At 39.4% G+C, this 15,904-nt stretch overlaps 1 protein-coding gene across 1 annotated transcript; it reads right to left on the bottom strand.

Annotated features, from left to right (window-relative positions):
* Nucleotides 1–3,534: 3,534 nt before the first annotated feature.
* On the bottom strand, nt 3,535–15,857 carry ATG12 (autophagy related 12). Its single transcript, XM_004759067.3, has 4 exons — nt 15,410–15,857; nt 11,696–11,832; nt 5,272–5,334; nt 3,535–4,666 (listed from the first exon to the last, which is right to left on the bottom strand). Exons 1-4 carry the CDS (start codon nt 15,570–15,572, stop codon nt 4,607–4,609), a joined length of 423 nt encoding a protein of 140 aa, XP_004759124.1. The 5' UTR covers nt 15,573–15,857; the 3' UTR covers nt 3,535–4,606.
* Nucleotides 15,858–15,904: the final 47 nt, after the last annotated feature.

Genomic DNA, 15,904 nt, shown 5'->3' with positions numbered 1-15,904 from the left:
GGGAATGAGGAAAAAGATAAGCTTTAAAGGTCTATGTAGTAGAACAAACTGCAAATAGTTGGAAGAGGCAGGAGGAAGAGAAGGCAGCTTTGTAAGGAACAGAGCCGTCTCAAAACGGTAGGGCCTTCTTTATGGTGACTGCTCTGAGCAGTCAACATACACTGGCCATGTATCCGCTGTGAGGACACAGACAGAACTGCAGATTTGTAAGGACTCTTGTAACCTACTCAAACATACATAGTTTATTTTTCATTAACATTGTGTAAGAAAACAGGTACATCTAGTATCTGGTACCAAACCTTTTTCCTTTCTATTATTTCTAAAAACTCAAGTTAAAAACACCCAAGATTTCAGGGGTGGCTCAGTGGGCTAAACCTCTGCCTTCAGCTCAGGTCATGATCTCAGGGTCCTGGGATAGAGCCCCGCATTGGGCTCTCTGCTCAGTGGGAGCCTGCTTCCCTCCCTCCCTGCCTGCCTCTCTGCCTACTTGTGATGTCTGTCAAATAAATAAGTAAATCTTAAAAAAAAAAAAAAAAAAAAAACCACCACTCAAGATTTCAGTTTAAATCTAAAAACCTGCCTAATGAGAACCAAAGTGCTGAGAATAGGGATCTTGTCTTATATACCAAAGCTGAGGGCATATAGGCACTTAGTGAGTGAATAAATGGAAGGTGCAAATAAGAGTTGTTTCAAGACTTTTTTTTTTTTTTTAAAGATTTTTATTTATTTATTTGACAGAGAGAGATCACAAGTAGACAGAGAGGTAGGCAGAGAGAGAGAGAGAGAGAGGGAAGCAGGCTCCCTGCTGAGCAGAGAGCCCAATGCGGGACTCGATCCCAGGACCCTGAGATCATGACCTGAGCCAAAGGCAGCAGCTTAACCCACTGAGCCACCCAGGCACCCAAGACTTTCGATAGATTTTGCTTAACTGCCCCTTGAAAATGTGGTGCCCATTCCTATTTCATGCACCAACAATATGACGGGACTTCCCTCCCCACAACTTTGCCAATACTGACAGTTATCATGCTTTCTACAACTGCTAATGTGGTGACAATTAGCATCTCAGTTATTTGGGTAAGTAAGGGGGTTCTGCATTTTTTGTGTTTTAGTAGGCATCTGCATTATAAATTTTTTAAAAATTTTAATTTCTGTAGAGCTAACAGTGGTATGATAGTTTCTGGTGTATGATACAGTGATTGAACAATTCCATGCGTCACCTGGTGCTCATCACAAGGGCTTTCCTTAATCCCCATCACGACTTCACCCATCACCCCCACACTTTTTCTTCTATGAACTGCGTTTTAATATTTTTTGCTCATTTTTCTGTTTTTTTTCATCTCCAACTGGTATGAGTTCTTCATACACACTAGAAGTTAAGAGCATACATATGTTGCAAATATTTTGCTTTATCTTAAGCCATATAAAAATTTAAGATTTCTTTTCTTTTTTTTTTTTTTAAGATTTTATTTATTTATCAGAGAGAGAGAGAGGGAGAGAGCGAGCACAGGCAGACAGAATGGCAGGCACAGGCAGAGGGAGAAGCAGGCTCCCTGCCGAGCAAGGAGCCTAATGCGGGACTCGATCCCAGGACGCTGGGATCATGACCTGAGCCGAAGGCAGCTGCTTAACCAACTGAGCCACCCAGGCGTCCCAAGATTTATTTTCTTTAATGTTGCTTTGCCACGTTAAATATTTTGCAGGTTGCATTTAAAAAGTTCATTTAATGTATAATGAATTACTACGAATGTATTAAGAAAATGTACTAAATATTATGTGTGGGTAGCAAATAAAAAACCAAAAGGATCCTATTTTCAGGCACATTACAATCATGGAAGGTTATCATATGCACGTTTATTTTATTTTAAAGGTTTTATTTGAGAGAGGGAATGAGGGGAAGAGAGAGAGAGCATGAGAAGAGGGAGGGTCAGAGGGAGAAGCAGACTCCCTGCTGAGCAGGGACCATGATGCGGACTCTATTCCGGGACTCCAGGATCATGACCTGAGCTGAAGGCAGTCACTTAACCAACTGAGCCACCTAGGCTCAGGAACGTTTATGATAAACTATGCAGTAGGGCTGTGATACGCACTTATCTACAATGCAGTAGGGCTGTGATAGTGGAAGTTCACTGTGAGTGTTCTTATGAAGCAGAGAGTATCCTGAATGATTTATACAGGCTTTAAGGAAAGTTAAAATCAGAATTAGGCAGAGAGGTAAGATGTGAAGCAGGGGGAGTTCTAGGTACACTTCCAGAAGTCAGCTGCATGAGCAGGTGTCAGGAAAAGGCACATTCACGGAACAGTGCATTATCTGGCATGGGCTGGCTCATGTTGTAGAGAAAGAGGAAGACTACACCTGCTGAATTGTTTTGAATCCTTTCCTTCCATTATGTGGCCTGTAGCTGCCTTCACCAGTGCCAGAAGCTTGCCCAGGATAGTATAAACCTTGGAAAATGAAGCAGAAGCTGCAGGAAGGGAGATTTTCATTTTCATACCCCTTGCACACCACAGACCAGCCCATTTTGGGTTACGCACAGATGAATCAGGTTGACTAAAGCCATATAATCTTAGGCATGGCCAGCACTTTCAGTTCTCTAATCTGAGTAGATTATGTATTTAAGGTCCCTTGAGGGTAAAACGTCTAGGAAATCATAGATGCCACACAGTATCAAATCTTATTTGGGTCACTAATAAACATTTTTAGCTTACCTTATACCCTAAGTATGGGGAAATCCTGATGAGATCCTTGGCATGGATAGTCAGAGGTGGAAGCACTGTACTCTATTATTATCTATGTTCCGTGGGCTCTGGGTCACTGTTGCACAGTAGGATAAAGAACAACATAGCAGACATCGATTTTTTCATAAACACGGAAAACTTAAAATATAACTGGAAGGTTCAGTGCCCTCCAACGTCCAGGTTCAATTACAATTAAGACAGGTTAAACCAGATAGCTGCAAAAATATTTGTGAAGTGTATTTTAGTTTCTAGTCACTTAATAACTTGTGAGATCCAGGCTTAAAAGTAAAAGTTGCAAAGTCAGCATGGAATGATAAAATCCTTTGGGTAAGGATTTAAGAGATAATAGTGTAAATAATGTTTAAAAAAAAAATGTAAAGTCCTATATATTCTTCAAGGTTATCAGAGACGAAAACAGGTAAAGTATGGCGGCTCCTGGCTCAGTTGGTTAAGCTCAGGTCATGATCCCAGGGCCCTGGGGTCGAGCCCTGCATCAGGCTCCCTACTCAGTGCGGAGTCTGCTTCTCCCTCTGCCTTTGCTGCTCCCTCTGTTCATGCTCTCAATCTCTCTCAAATAAAATCTTCAACACAAACAAAAAGGTATGTATATTTAGCTAACCTGAGATTTTCTTCACTGTAAACTGAATTGTTCCCTAGCATACCCTAAGGCTAATACAGGGCAGATCATTAACCATAAAGTACATTGTGGGATTAAAGGGACAAAAGTGTAGTTCAAAGGTTTTTGACAAAATCATGTATTCCTATTATCTTTGAAAATAAACACTCAGAATTCTTGTATACATCTTAGATCCTGCTTGGACATTTCATTCAATTTATTGGAATGCTTTTTGAAATACCGTATTACCATTACAATACAGAATGGTATAATACAGACTTGCACTTCAATTACCAGTCTAACAGCATCAGAAAAAATGGGACTTTTAGTCATAGCATGAAATATATATAGAATCTAAGGCTCTCCAATTATTCAAGTGTTTTCAACTTAAAAAACATTGTAAAAAACTCAAAAGATGTTGCTAGGTTTACTGAGTGCTTCTGACAGTGTAAAAATAAGACATAAAATAACACCAGTTACAACCATTAGGACTCACAATCATTTAAACAAAAGGACTGAAAAGAGTTGTATGACTTAATTGTCCAGAATTTGTAAAATTCCTTGTTTCCCAATAAAATATTCTAAAGCACGCATATTATCTAAAGCAGCTTTCCAGTGTATCAACACGCGTGCTCTCTTGGCTAGTTGTTTGCTAAAAATTAGCAGGAATCGCATTTTTCCTCCACTATCATCTGGCAAAGATATAAAACCAAACTCCTTAACTTGGTCTGCCAGCTAGGCTACCCCCTACTGGACTGTGTAAGACATAAACCCAGCAGGACGATGGAACTATTTCCTAACTGTACATGAGAAAAGGCATACCCATGCCTCAAACTGAACTTCCCTGAATACACACAGAAAGAATCCTTCAGAAAACTGACTTTCACAGTGGGGAAAAAAAGCAGCAGAGTGTTCTTTCTACAAGTAAACAATTTCAGTCACTGAGAACTGGTAGAAAAGAAGCCTTTCTAAGAAGTCTTAGTCTCCTTTTTCAACTAGTTGGTGGCCAACCTGGAACAGTTGTAGTTCGTGGGTATATTGTAAAGCCAAACTTTTATGATTTGTGTATTAATACAAATCATATTTTTGTGAGTCCATCTACTCTATGGATTTCTTTATGCATAAACACGATTCATAGTAGATACATGCTGTGTAAAGCACATACACAAGTCTCTTGTCACAAGTATCAACTTTTTCCAGAGCTGTTCGCTTTGCAAAGATTCATTTGGGTAGGAAGAACTTTTTCTCTGTACTTCATCCCCAGGCCTGAGATTTGCAGTAATGCAGGACCAGTTTACCATCACTGCCAAAACACTACAAAAAGAAAAAAAAAAAAGGCAATAAATTAAACTCCATTTAATTATTATTCCTAGATGAGACTAAGGAAAAGAATGTCACATATATCATAAAATATCCTCCACCATGTAAGTTACCTATAAGACTATTTAACAGATCCAGATTACTCTCCGATTCAGATCAGTAATCATAAATGTTTAATAAAACCTAGCATTTTAGGCATGGGTGGGCTTCCTTTCCTACATCTCTGAAGATAAGGTATGTACTGTTTTCTAGTAGTGGTGCTTAGTGTGTACATTACAGCCATTATACGGCCATTAAACTCTGAGAATGTTGAGTACAGTCATTCTTATTATGTAGCTTTCCTTTTCAATGTCTTCGGAGGCAGATCTGGATTACTGTACTTCAAAATCATTGTCTGTTGGTATTACTTATTTCTTAATTCTTCCATCACTATAGTCTGAGATCCACCTATGTTCTAAGTGTTAGATGTAACAAAGTAATCTCTCCTTTCATGACCGCTAAGAATGGCATATCATCTCTTAAATGTTGTCAGTTCATGATCACATAATACACACAGATGTGCATACTTCATTAGGAATCAAAGCACTGATGTTTATTACCTCATAGAGGGTTCCAACTTCCTGGTCTGGGGAGGGGGCAAAGGACTGATTGACATAAATAAACTGCAAGAAAGAAAAAGAGGATTCATTTTTAATGGTATTCTGATTAATTTGCACTTTTCTGGGTTCAGTCAGCTATTTCAGAATTGTTTTCAGAATTGTAAAAAACTTCCCTAGACTCCTTCTAATTCCAGTAACTTAACTTAACTAATGAGATCTCTCAAAGATCAATCACCTCTTTTCTCTGGAGGACTAAAAGTAACAGAATTTCTGGTCCTAGAATAGTGGTTCCCAACTTTTTATAACTAAGAAACTTTTAAATATTGTCTTTACAAATAGCATTTGAAGGTTCATTCAAGAAAGTAATTACTAGAAAAACTCATTTTCCCACTTATAATTAAAGACAGAATTTCTTCTGATAAAATGCTATACATAGCCCCAAATCAAGAAATCTAATATTTGAGCTATATGTGTACTTTGCTGGGGTGGGGGGGAGGGAGATGACAAACATGGTTGGAGATATATACCTTGTTATCACCCGGGAAAACTCTCAAAGGTACAGCACTTCAGATGGAGTACCACTACTATTAAGTCAGTTTCAGCCATGTGAGGATAAAAAAAAGTAACATAACTGAAGTAAAAAAGTAACATAGCCTTGTTCTTTAAAGGATTCACTCTTCAATGATTCAGTTTGATCTATTTTCACGAAAACATTTCTAGTACTTAAAACATTTCTGGGAGCACCTGGGTGCCTCAGTCTGTTATGTGTCTGCCTTCAGCTCAGGTTTGGGATCCAGCCGTGCATCAGGCTCCCTGCTCAGCCGGAATTCTGTTTCTCGCTCTCAAATAAATAAGTAAAATCTTTAAAAAAAAAAACCAGTAACAAAACAAAAAAAAATTTTGAAGACCCTAAAATGAAAGGCCACAGTGTCAAAGTGGCTTTTGATAATTTTCTTTTTTAGAATACAAAACACATTATTTGCAGGTTAACATACTCAATTTTCCTTTGTAATCAAATTCTAAGGCTAAAACTTCCTGGGCTTAACATAGTCTTTTTTTTTTTTTTTTAAATTTATTTATTCGACAGAGATTACAAGTAGACAGAGAGGCAGGCACAGAGAGTGGGGGAAGCAGGCTCCCCACTGAGCGGAGAACGGGATGCGGGGCTGGATCCCAGGACCCTGAGATCATGACCTGAGCTGAGCTGAACGCAGGGCTTTAACCCACTGAGCCACCCAGGCGCCCCTTAACATAATCTTTAAAGAAAAAAAAAACAACAGCACTGGAATAGTTGCTTGAGAGATACTACGTGGGTTACCAGCCATAACAAGAATAAATATAGCTTCCATGTCTCCCCAAGGCAATACAGTGTAATTGAGAAGAGAAACTCTCTAAGAGATAGATCTAGGTTTGAATTTTGGCTCCAAATACAAATAACATTTCTCACCCTATTTCCTTATTTGTAGATGTGGAAAATAACAATACCTGTGCTTCATGGGGCTGCTAGGAAAGATAAAATGAGATAGGACACATGATGGATCAGTGCCTGGTGTATGTACTCAATAGACACTAGTTATGATGATTAAATTATTTCAAAATAGTCCACGTGTCATTATCAACTCATGGTTAAGACTAATGTTCTAACATAAAAACTCAAGAACTTAACACAAATCAGTGTGCATTTTAATGTGAATTTCCTATAATACATACATAATAATTTGTGTTTAGTTCCTGGCAGTTTTGACTGGACAGAGATTTTAGTCTTGGTACATTTTAAATTAGAAGAATGGCTCTCGATGACTGTTTATTTTAGCAAATAGTCACTGAGTGTTTCCTATGTGCTGGAAACTGCACAAAGTGTGGAACTATGAAGATTATTATGATCTCCCTCAATGAGTTGTTGATCTAATGGAGAGGCAGATACACAAATATAAAAGAATACAGATGGGGAAAGTGACTGTGACAAGGTATACAGTACACAGAAATGTGGCATCAGTTCAGCCTAGCAGAAAGGTCAGAGAAGTTTCCTGAAGGAGATACTCGAGAAATAAACAGGATTTACTAGGTGAAGAGAATAAGGGCTTTGGAGGCAAATGGGCAAAAGTAAGGACTGTGAGGGTTGAGGGGACAGTAGAGTAGATGTAGTAGAGAAATACAGGAACTCAACATGGTTTGTATAACAGGAGTTAGCAATTGAAAGCAATTAATAAAGAAAAGCAATACACCTAATTTAAAATTCCATGAAAGTAAAATGTTCATGATGTACTCTTTTGCTAAATACTACAACGTGGGAAGATAAAATTATTTTCAAAAATAATTTTATTTTTAAATTGCTAGACTTCGCTCTCATCATTATGAAACTGTCTGTAGTAGCTTCCTCAGGAAGGGTTCATGGGAACAATTCCAAGTTCTTGCACATTGCTAACAGTTTATGTCTATTGAAAGTCAGTTTTGGGGGTGCCTGCGTGGCTCTGTCAGTAAAGCATCCAACTCTTGGTTTTGGCTCAGGTCATGATCTCAGGATCTTGCTATCAGCTGAGTCAGGCTCTGTGCTCCAACATGGAGTCACCTTGAAATTCTCTCCTTCTCCATCCCCTTGGGCTTCTCCCCAGCTTGCATGCACTCGGTCATGCGTGCCCCACCACCGACAAAAAAAAAAAAAAAAAACAAATAAATAAAGCCAGCTTTGTTGCATAGAAAATTCTTATCTCAATTTCTTTCTTTATAACTTTGCTATCAACATTTGATGATAATTTTCTTTCAAAGTCATGTTCTCTTTTTTTCCCTATGTGTCTAAAGGAGTTTTTTTTTTTTTTTTTTTTTTAAATTTCAACCCTAGTTAATCTCACCAGAATACTTCTTGGTGCTTGTTATTTTTTGTTGATATGGTCAGATAATTTTTCACTATGTAGTTCCAATTCTTATTAAGAAATTTCCCTTAATACTTTTAAATATTCATTTTGTTCTTTTGCCTTTTCAGGGACTCCTGTTATCCATATGTTCACTGTCCTTTATCCACACTCAATTACTTGCCTCCTTTTCTGAAATATTTTTTACTTTTTCTTTCCTTTTTTTAAAAAAGATTTTATTTATTTATTTGACAGACACAGATCTCAGATAGGGGGAGAAGCAGGCAAAGAGAGAGAGAGAGAAGGAAGAAGCAGGTTCCCTCCTAAGCAGAGAGCCCAATGCGGGGCTTGATCCTAGGACCCTGGAATCACAACCCAAATCGAAGGCAGAGGCTTTAACCCACTGAGCCACTCAGGCACCCCTACCTTTCTTTCTGATTAAAAAAACTGGCCTTTATTGGACTCCTGGGTGGCTCAGTCAATTAAGCATCTAACTCTTCATTTCGTCTCAGTGACATGAGTTCAAGCCCTGAGTCAGGCTCTGCACTAGGCCCGAAGACTACTTAAGATTCTCTCTCCCTTTCCCTTTTGCCCCTCTCCTAGAAAAAAAAAAAAAAAAAAAAACCACCACAAAACGGGTTTTTTTGCCTCCTATTTTTTCCAAGGCATTATTGGTTATTTGCTCTTATGTTTCTCCTACTTAAATCTTCATTTCCAGAATAATTTTTAAAATTTATAATTCTTTTCCTGAGCTGTGTCACTTCAATTGAGTTTTCCTAATGCTGATTTCTGATGTTCTTTCACATCTTTTTTTATTTTTCTTAATGTCTTTTAGCTTGTTCTGGAATATTAAGTTAGTTATTGACCTATATCACAGGCACATCTTTTTGGCATGCTTTCATTGTCTTCAGGAATGTTATTTTTCTTTCTTATAACATTGTATGGGATTTAACCTTGATACTTCTCCGTTGCCCCCCAACCTTGTTTTTTTTTTTTAAAGATTTACTTATTTACTCTCTTGAGAGAGAGAGCAAGAGTGGGAGGGTGTGAGGGATAGGAAGAATCTCAAGCAGACTCTGTGCCAAGGGCAGAGCCTGACATACGGCTCTATCACAGGGCTCTGAGACTGGGACCCAAGCAGAAACCAAGAGTCAGCTACTTAACCAACTGCGCCACCCTGGTGCCCCTCATTGCTTATTTTTATATGTAGTTTCTTCAACTTTAGCTTTCTACTCTTTCTCTCCACTTTGACCTGGCATTTCTATTTCCTTCTTCTTTCATGTTACTAACGTGCTCAATTTTGTTTCACTTCTAGAAGTTCCTCCTCAGTGTGGGGACTTGTCCCGTGATGGAGCCCTACTGAGTCTGTTTGGAGAGCTTTCTGGGGGCTAGACTGCCCCAGCCCCTTCAGCCCTCCTTGGGGCAGAAGCACTGTAATCACCTGCTACTGCAGAGGAACAAATCCTCTCAATTTCAGCTACCATACTTACCGCCTGCTCTACTTCCCAGTGAATACACGCTGGCTATTTTTAGGCTCTCCTTCTCTCAGTGCTGCCAGCTGCCGAACCTGTCGCTTCTTTCAGCACATTTGGTGATGCCATGCATTTTAGGGTTCATGAGGATACTCCCTCAACTAAGTTTGTTATAAATACTCACCAACTGTTCTTTGGTTTTGCTATCTAATCAACAGCATTTTTTGTGGTAATGTGAAGATCCAATCTCTGACACCACTATCTTCACTGAATCCCTAGCATTGTATTTTCCTTAACATCCATTTTGCTTAAAATACTGTGGAGTACAGCTAAATGAAAGTCAGATATGAGTTCTACTTCAGTCAAGGGAAGCGACAAAATGATTCTACTTTTGTTTGTTTCCTACTGCTTCCATGGAAAGAACTCATCAGACTCACTACAAAGGTTTGAAGTTGAACCATATGAAACTGCTATTTTTACCTGTTATAATTGTTGACTGATGGCAGTTTTACATGGTTCAAGCTAATACACATTGGTATCAAGCAAGTGTTTTCAGATTACTGATTACAGGCAACACAAAGAGTCAAGACTCTAACATGGGACACGGCATCATTTCACCTTCTACTCAGAAATTTCTGATAGTAATGCTTTAATTATTTGGCAGTTTTCTATTATTTCCAGTTTTCTATTTCACCAACTCTTTGGGCTGTATCCTTTGTACAGACAGCTTCTGCTCATTTCTCCCAAGTCTGTGTCCTCAGTCCCCTAATGTTTCCATTTAGTCTTGGATGCTAGTAAAGTCCTCTGCTCCTGTGATTTTAGCTACCATAAGCATGTCGATGACATTATAACCTGCCACGTATCCTTGGCATTTCTTTAAATTCTATACGGCCATCTTGTAAAACACGCTTTTCTCACTCTAAATGATCACAAAAGTAACTTCCTCTGGAAGATTCTTTGGCTCTATGCTATTCCTGCCTCAAACACCTTCTATTTATTGACCTACCCTGCACTTACTTTTGTACCTATAACCTTCACGAGAGTCACTTACAGCCAAACTCTTAGGTCAGTTTCTTCCCCGTCAATAACAAAAAGAAAGAAATTCCAACACACCACTTTAATAAATTAATTCACTCATTTTATGTATCCTTAAGTTCATAAACAACTATAACACTAACACTAATGCATACAAATCTTAATTCGTATTTTAAAAACACTTACTGATTCTTCATTTACCAACTACTTCTTAAACTACCTGCGTTAGTATAGACCACAATTGTGATCTGCAGATAAAGGTGTCTGATATGTTACTTATAATGTGACAAAAAACAACAACAAATATATGTAGCCATTTAAAATTCTGTAGTGAGAGGGCGCCTGGGTGGCTCAGTGGGTTAAGCCGCTGCCTTCAGCTCAGGTCATGATCTCAGGGTCCTGGGATCGAGTCACGCATCGGGCTCTCTGTTCAGCAGGGGCCTGCCTGCTTCCTTCCCTTCCCCTCTCTCTGCCTGCCTCTCTGCCTGCTGTGATCTCTCTCTGTCAAATAAATAAATAAAATCTTTAAAAAAAATAAAAAAAAAAAATAAAATTCTGTAGTGAGATACCAAGTCAAAAACCAGTGGCATTTAAAATATTATCCTCACAACTGCCACCACAAAGTGTTTACCATGTACTGTATTATGAAATAGGTTATCTTCCTTAGTTCTTCCATGACATCGCAAAAAATATACTGCTTACCTCAAGAAGATTGGGAAGGAACACTGATAGTAAAAAACAAATTTTAAAAAACCCAGAACTTTTCTGTACTAATATTCTAAGAGAGCTCTTTCTGCATGAGCTTTCAGTGACTGAGGAAAAAAAAAAAAACCCAACACAGTAGGTTAAAAAGCAGTCTGCACTGTAAAAGCAAATCAAAAATTGTTTCATTTCTGAGTTTCCCAGAGAATTCGATGAAGTACAGAAATTCCATCAACAAAAGAAATACAGACATTACTAAAGGAACATATGTGGCTCCATATTCATTTCTGTGTACAACAGTTATTCACAGTTGCCTAGGAACTACTGTGAATTTATGTAGGGAAATGACCACTGTTACTTTCATACCAACTGTTCAGAAGCCACAAGCTTAAGGAACTTTTTGATGAAATCAATGAGTCCTTGAATGGTTCGGGTTCGCTCTACAGCCCACTTCTTTGTTTTCATTATAGGGGTGTCTCCCACAGCTTTCAACAGGACATCAACTGTCAAAGAAAAAAAAAAGAAAACACTGGGAATTACACTGAGCCATCCAAAGTAAATGTGATATAAAAGATTTCAGAAACTTAAACCTTTAATTGACATACAGTTTATGTATTTATGATACTGGAGGCATGTCTAAGATGTACAAATGTTAGGTAATATTCTTTCTCATCATGCTTTTGTGGATTTTTTCCCCTTGACCCTACAGTCCCATAAAGACCTCCCCATGAAACTGACCTTTAAAATGCATTTGCATGTAACAGGCAATTCCAAAGAGAAGATATGAAGATAGAAGAGGAAAAGATAGTACAAAAGAAAATAAGAAAAAATATTTAAGATAATGTTATGTCCTTTTTCAACAGCCAAACTAGTAAAGTTATAATAACAACAATGTAGACAGTATTACTGTTGGGAAAGTAAAATTGTACACCCTTTCTGGGGAATATTATGGTAATAGATATCCAAATACTTCAAGATATACTTTGACTCAGTAACACTTCTAGGAATCTAGTCTAAGAAAAATATGAGATGTGAAAGAGTCACTTAAAAGGATTTCACCTTTGTTGAAGACTTTATTTTTACAGAAAAAAACAAAAAACAAAAAAACAACCTTGGTAAACCTAAATACCCAGCAAGGATATTTAGAAGATTGGTTAAATAAAGGATATTATATTCTATGACAGAATTTATGTAACACAGTAGAGCACAAAATTCTAAATTCCCTGGGATCAAAATCCTGCTTCTGTCACTTACTAGGTTATATATCAGGACAAACTTTTAATCACCCTGTACCAGTTTCTCCATTTGTAAAATGAGGATATCATCTACCTCACAAGGTTGTGAGGATTAAATTAGTTAATACACGAAAAGTACTTAGAACAGTATCAGCTCATAACTCATACTTACTGAACCCTTTGATTATTAAGCTGCCACTAGAGAAACATTATAAAAACATACTTAACAATGTGACAAAGTTATCAAAATGTACTAAATACAAAACAGTATGTAAGACAGGATATCAATTTCATTAAAACCACCACAAACACATATTCACAGAAATGAGGACTATGGACCAAAATGCTACTTCTCAGTAGTGACATTAGAGATGATCACTTGATTTTATTTGTGCTTTTTGTAACCACCAAGTTTTCTACAATAAACTTAATAAACTAATAAAAAGTATTAAAAAGGAAATACAACTAGGAGCCAAAAGACTTCAGATAGAGAAATCAAGTTTCAATATCTAGACAGGGATGCCTTGGTGGCTCAGGTGGTTATGGGGTCTGTCTTTGGCTCAGGTCATGATTCCAGAGTCCTGGAATAGAGTCCCCCATTGGGCTCCCCGCTCTGCGGGGAGCCTGCTTCTCCCTCTGCCTGCTGCTTCCCTGCTTGTGCACACGCTCTCTCTGACAAATAAATAAAATCTTAAAAAAAAAAAAAAAATCCAGATATCTACAATTAAGAGTTAACACTGAAAGCAAAATAGTGTACTGCTGCCCCCTACAGTCAATTCTATCCTACTACATCCTCCTTGTCTCATTCCTTGGTCTTCAACATTTGAAGATTCCCACCAGGTCTCTGCAGTTTATTCAAGGTTTGCCCCTAGAATGAATGAACCCAGAACACAGGACACATACAATTTATCTTCCAGCTAAAGTTTATTTTCCTTTCTCCATTTAATAATTGTAACTTTAGTTAGTTAAGTATAAATGAATTGGGAGATAACAGAGAAGATTTTGGTTGACTCAGCTTCCACCTACCTCCCTTAACCCTTGGGACCTACCGATAACTCAACTATAACTGGGTATTTCAGTAAAGTGAGGCAGAAAATATTGTGAGTTATATATACTACTGAAGGAAGAAGAGTGGGAAGGCAAGAAGCTAGGTAAGTTACTTACAGTAGTTATAGCTGTAACTTTTTTCTTTTTTTAAATTCTAAAAGTGATTTGCTTGGAGTTCTCAACCATAGCTATATATTAGAATCAAGATTTACAAGAATACAGGAATCCACAACAATTAATTTAGAATCTTCTGGAAGTAGTGCACTGGTAAGTTCAAAAGCTCTCCCAAGTAATCCTAATTAGTACCTAAGGACCAACAACCTTGGTCAGCTTCAAGAATCTGTATTCTTCTGTAGCTTAAACTAAAGGTGGAGCATATGAAATACTGAAGCTTCTTCCATCAGAAGAGATCCTCAAAAAAGGACAACTTCAGGGTATATATTCAACAGCTAGAAACTCCTCATCACAGAGGCGAACTCAAATGCTCCCAAGAGCCAGAAAATGAAAATACCATTTCTCAATGGTGGTTTAAAGAAAAACTATGCAGACTGAAGAAAACACGCCCATATAACCCGAGGCCGTATCTGGGTTATGGGCCACTAATTTTTTCCCCTCTGTTTTCCTCAGGTATCTTCAGGGTCAAGTAGTAAGCTTTTGACTGAGGCTGTCAAAGCCCACTCTAGGTCGTCCCCCCCCCCCCAACAAATAAACAAAAAAACCCTCAACAATAAAAAAAAACCTTTGAAGTTTGTTTCTGCTTATAGTAAAATGAGAAAAAAAAAAGAATCATGGAATTCTTCTGAAAGACTCTACTGCTTCTTTACAGAAATCATCACAGGTTTCTGTTACTCTACTAGAGCATCGTGTGGAAATAACAGAGTGTGTTTCTCCCCCAAATGTAGAGCCGGTCTGACTTCAAACGGAGCGGGTACCAGGAGACCATTCTCCAAAAGCAGCAGAAACTGATGTTCTATCTAAAGGCTGTGAGATCACGGACTAGAAGACATGCCATACCTAGATTTTAAAACTCGGGACTGATAACAACTGAGGCCTAGGGTCAACCAATCCGAACTGTAATCGCTGATGCGAGGATTTTTTTCAGAGGCAACTCTACAGAGGATGCTCAAGGCCAAGTGACTTCCTTAGGATTTTCCATCAACGGCGAACTAATTCCCAAGCAATGAAGGGTTTGAGGACTAATTTAAGCAATGAAATGACTCGCTTATAAAGGTTCCAAACCTTTGGGGGTGGTTTGGGGTGGGGCGGAGGAGGAGGAGGAGATCCTATGCCTTTGGTTTTTCTCTTGACACTCTTCAAACTTGATAAAATTTGTTTTTGGTACAAAGAGTGAATTCACAGGCACTTGATATAAGGCGTTTCTTCTAATCCAGACTTGCCACCGACCATCCCTAACTTAACCTTAAGCCATTCATCATCAAGTCATTACGTCCCCTGTTAAGCACCTGAGCTACCCGAGATCCCACTCAGCCCCCACCTCCAACCGGCCCGCAGTCTGGCCAATTCAAGGAGGAGTGGAACGCAGTACAGGAAGTACTGTGGCGGTCAAGGACCCCACACCACACCGCGAGGGCGCGTCCCGGAGCCCGCCCTCCCCGGAGCTACCCAACGCAAAGGTCCCGAAAGCCGAAAACCACACTTCCTCTCTCCTCACTGGTCAAAAGCCACCACTGGGCCCAGCCTCCTCGACAGTTTGCTCCTTTATTGGCCGCCAGGAACCCCGTCGGACGCAATCTAAACCTCCCGCCTCTGCCTGGAGAGAAACTGCTCTCAAAATTACTTTTTTTCTTGGTGTCGCCGGCAGGTTCCTCTGTCCCCGGGGAGACCGCAGCGGAAGAAGGGGGATCCGGAGTGGCTGTCTCTGGGGAGACCTCCGTAGGTCCTTCGCCTTCAGCAGCGGTTGAGGGAGGAAGCTGCAGCGCCGACTCCGATTCCTCAGCCATCTTGCTCAGTAGAAGGCGAGGGCGGAAGTGGTGGCTCAGCGTATTCAGGGGGCGGAGTTTACGGCAGGGGGCGTCACTGAAGAGGCTCCGGTGTGGTGGCCGGGGGAACTCAACCCAACGGTGAAAGTTGGAGTTGTCAGTTGGTCCTCTACGTGGAACATGCCACAGAGCCCTGACTACTAATCCCGCAATTACGCTTTTGCACGGCAACAATCCTCCGGAAGGAGTCTGCGAACCACGTACCCGCGCACCTCGTAGTGCGCAGGCTCCTCTCTGATTAGCGGGCTCGGGACCGGAGATGTTTCCGCTTCCCTTAGCGTCGGCCCCGCCCA

The sequence above is a fragment of the Mustela putorius genome, unplaced genomic scaffold (genome assembly GCF_011764305.1).
Source record: "Mustela putorius furo isolate JIRA1106 unplaced genomic scaffold, ASM1176430v1.1 tig00003923_pilon_pilon_pilon, whole genome shotgun sequence".
NCBI lineage: Eukaryota > Metazoa > Chordata > Mammalia > Carnivora > Mustelidae > Mustela > Mustela putorius.
This window is presented reverse-complemented; position numbering and strand designations above follow the sequence as displayed.

Coding starts and splice junctions, on each gene's coding strand:
- ATG12 (XM_004759067.3), bottom strand. CDS start 15,572: ATGGCTGAGGAATCGGAGTCGGCGCTGCAGCTTCCTCCCTCAACCGCT. Junction 11,833..15,409: donor CGGCGACACCAAGAAAAAAA/GTAATTTTGAGA, acceptor TTTCTTTGACAG/TTGATGTCCTGTTGAAAGCT. Junction 5,335..11,695: donor TTGTGGCTTCTGAACAGTTG/GTATGAAAGTAA, acceptor TCTTTCTTGCAG/TTTATTTATGTCAATCAGTC.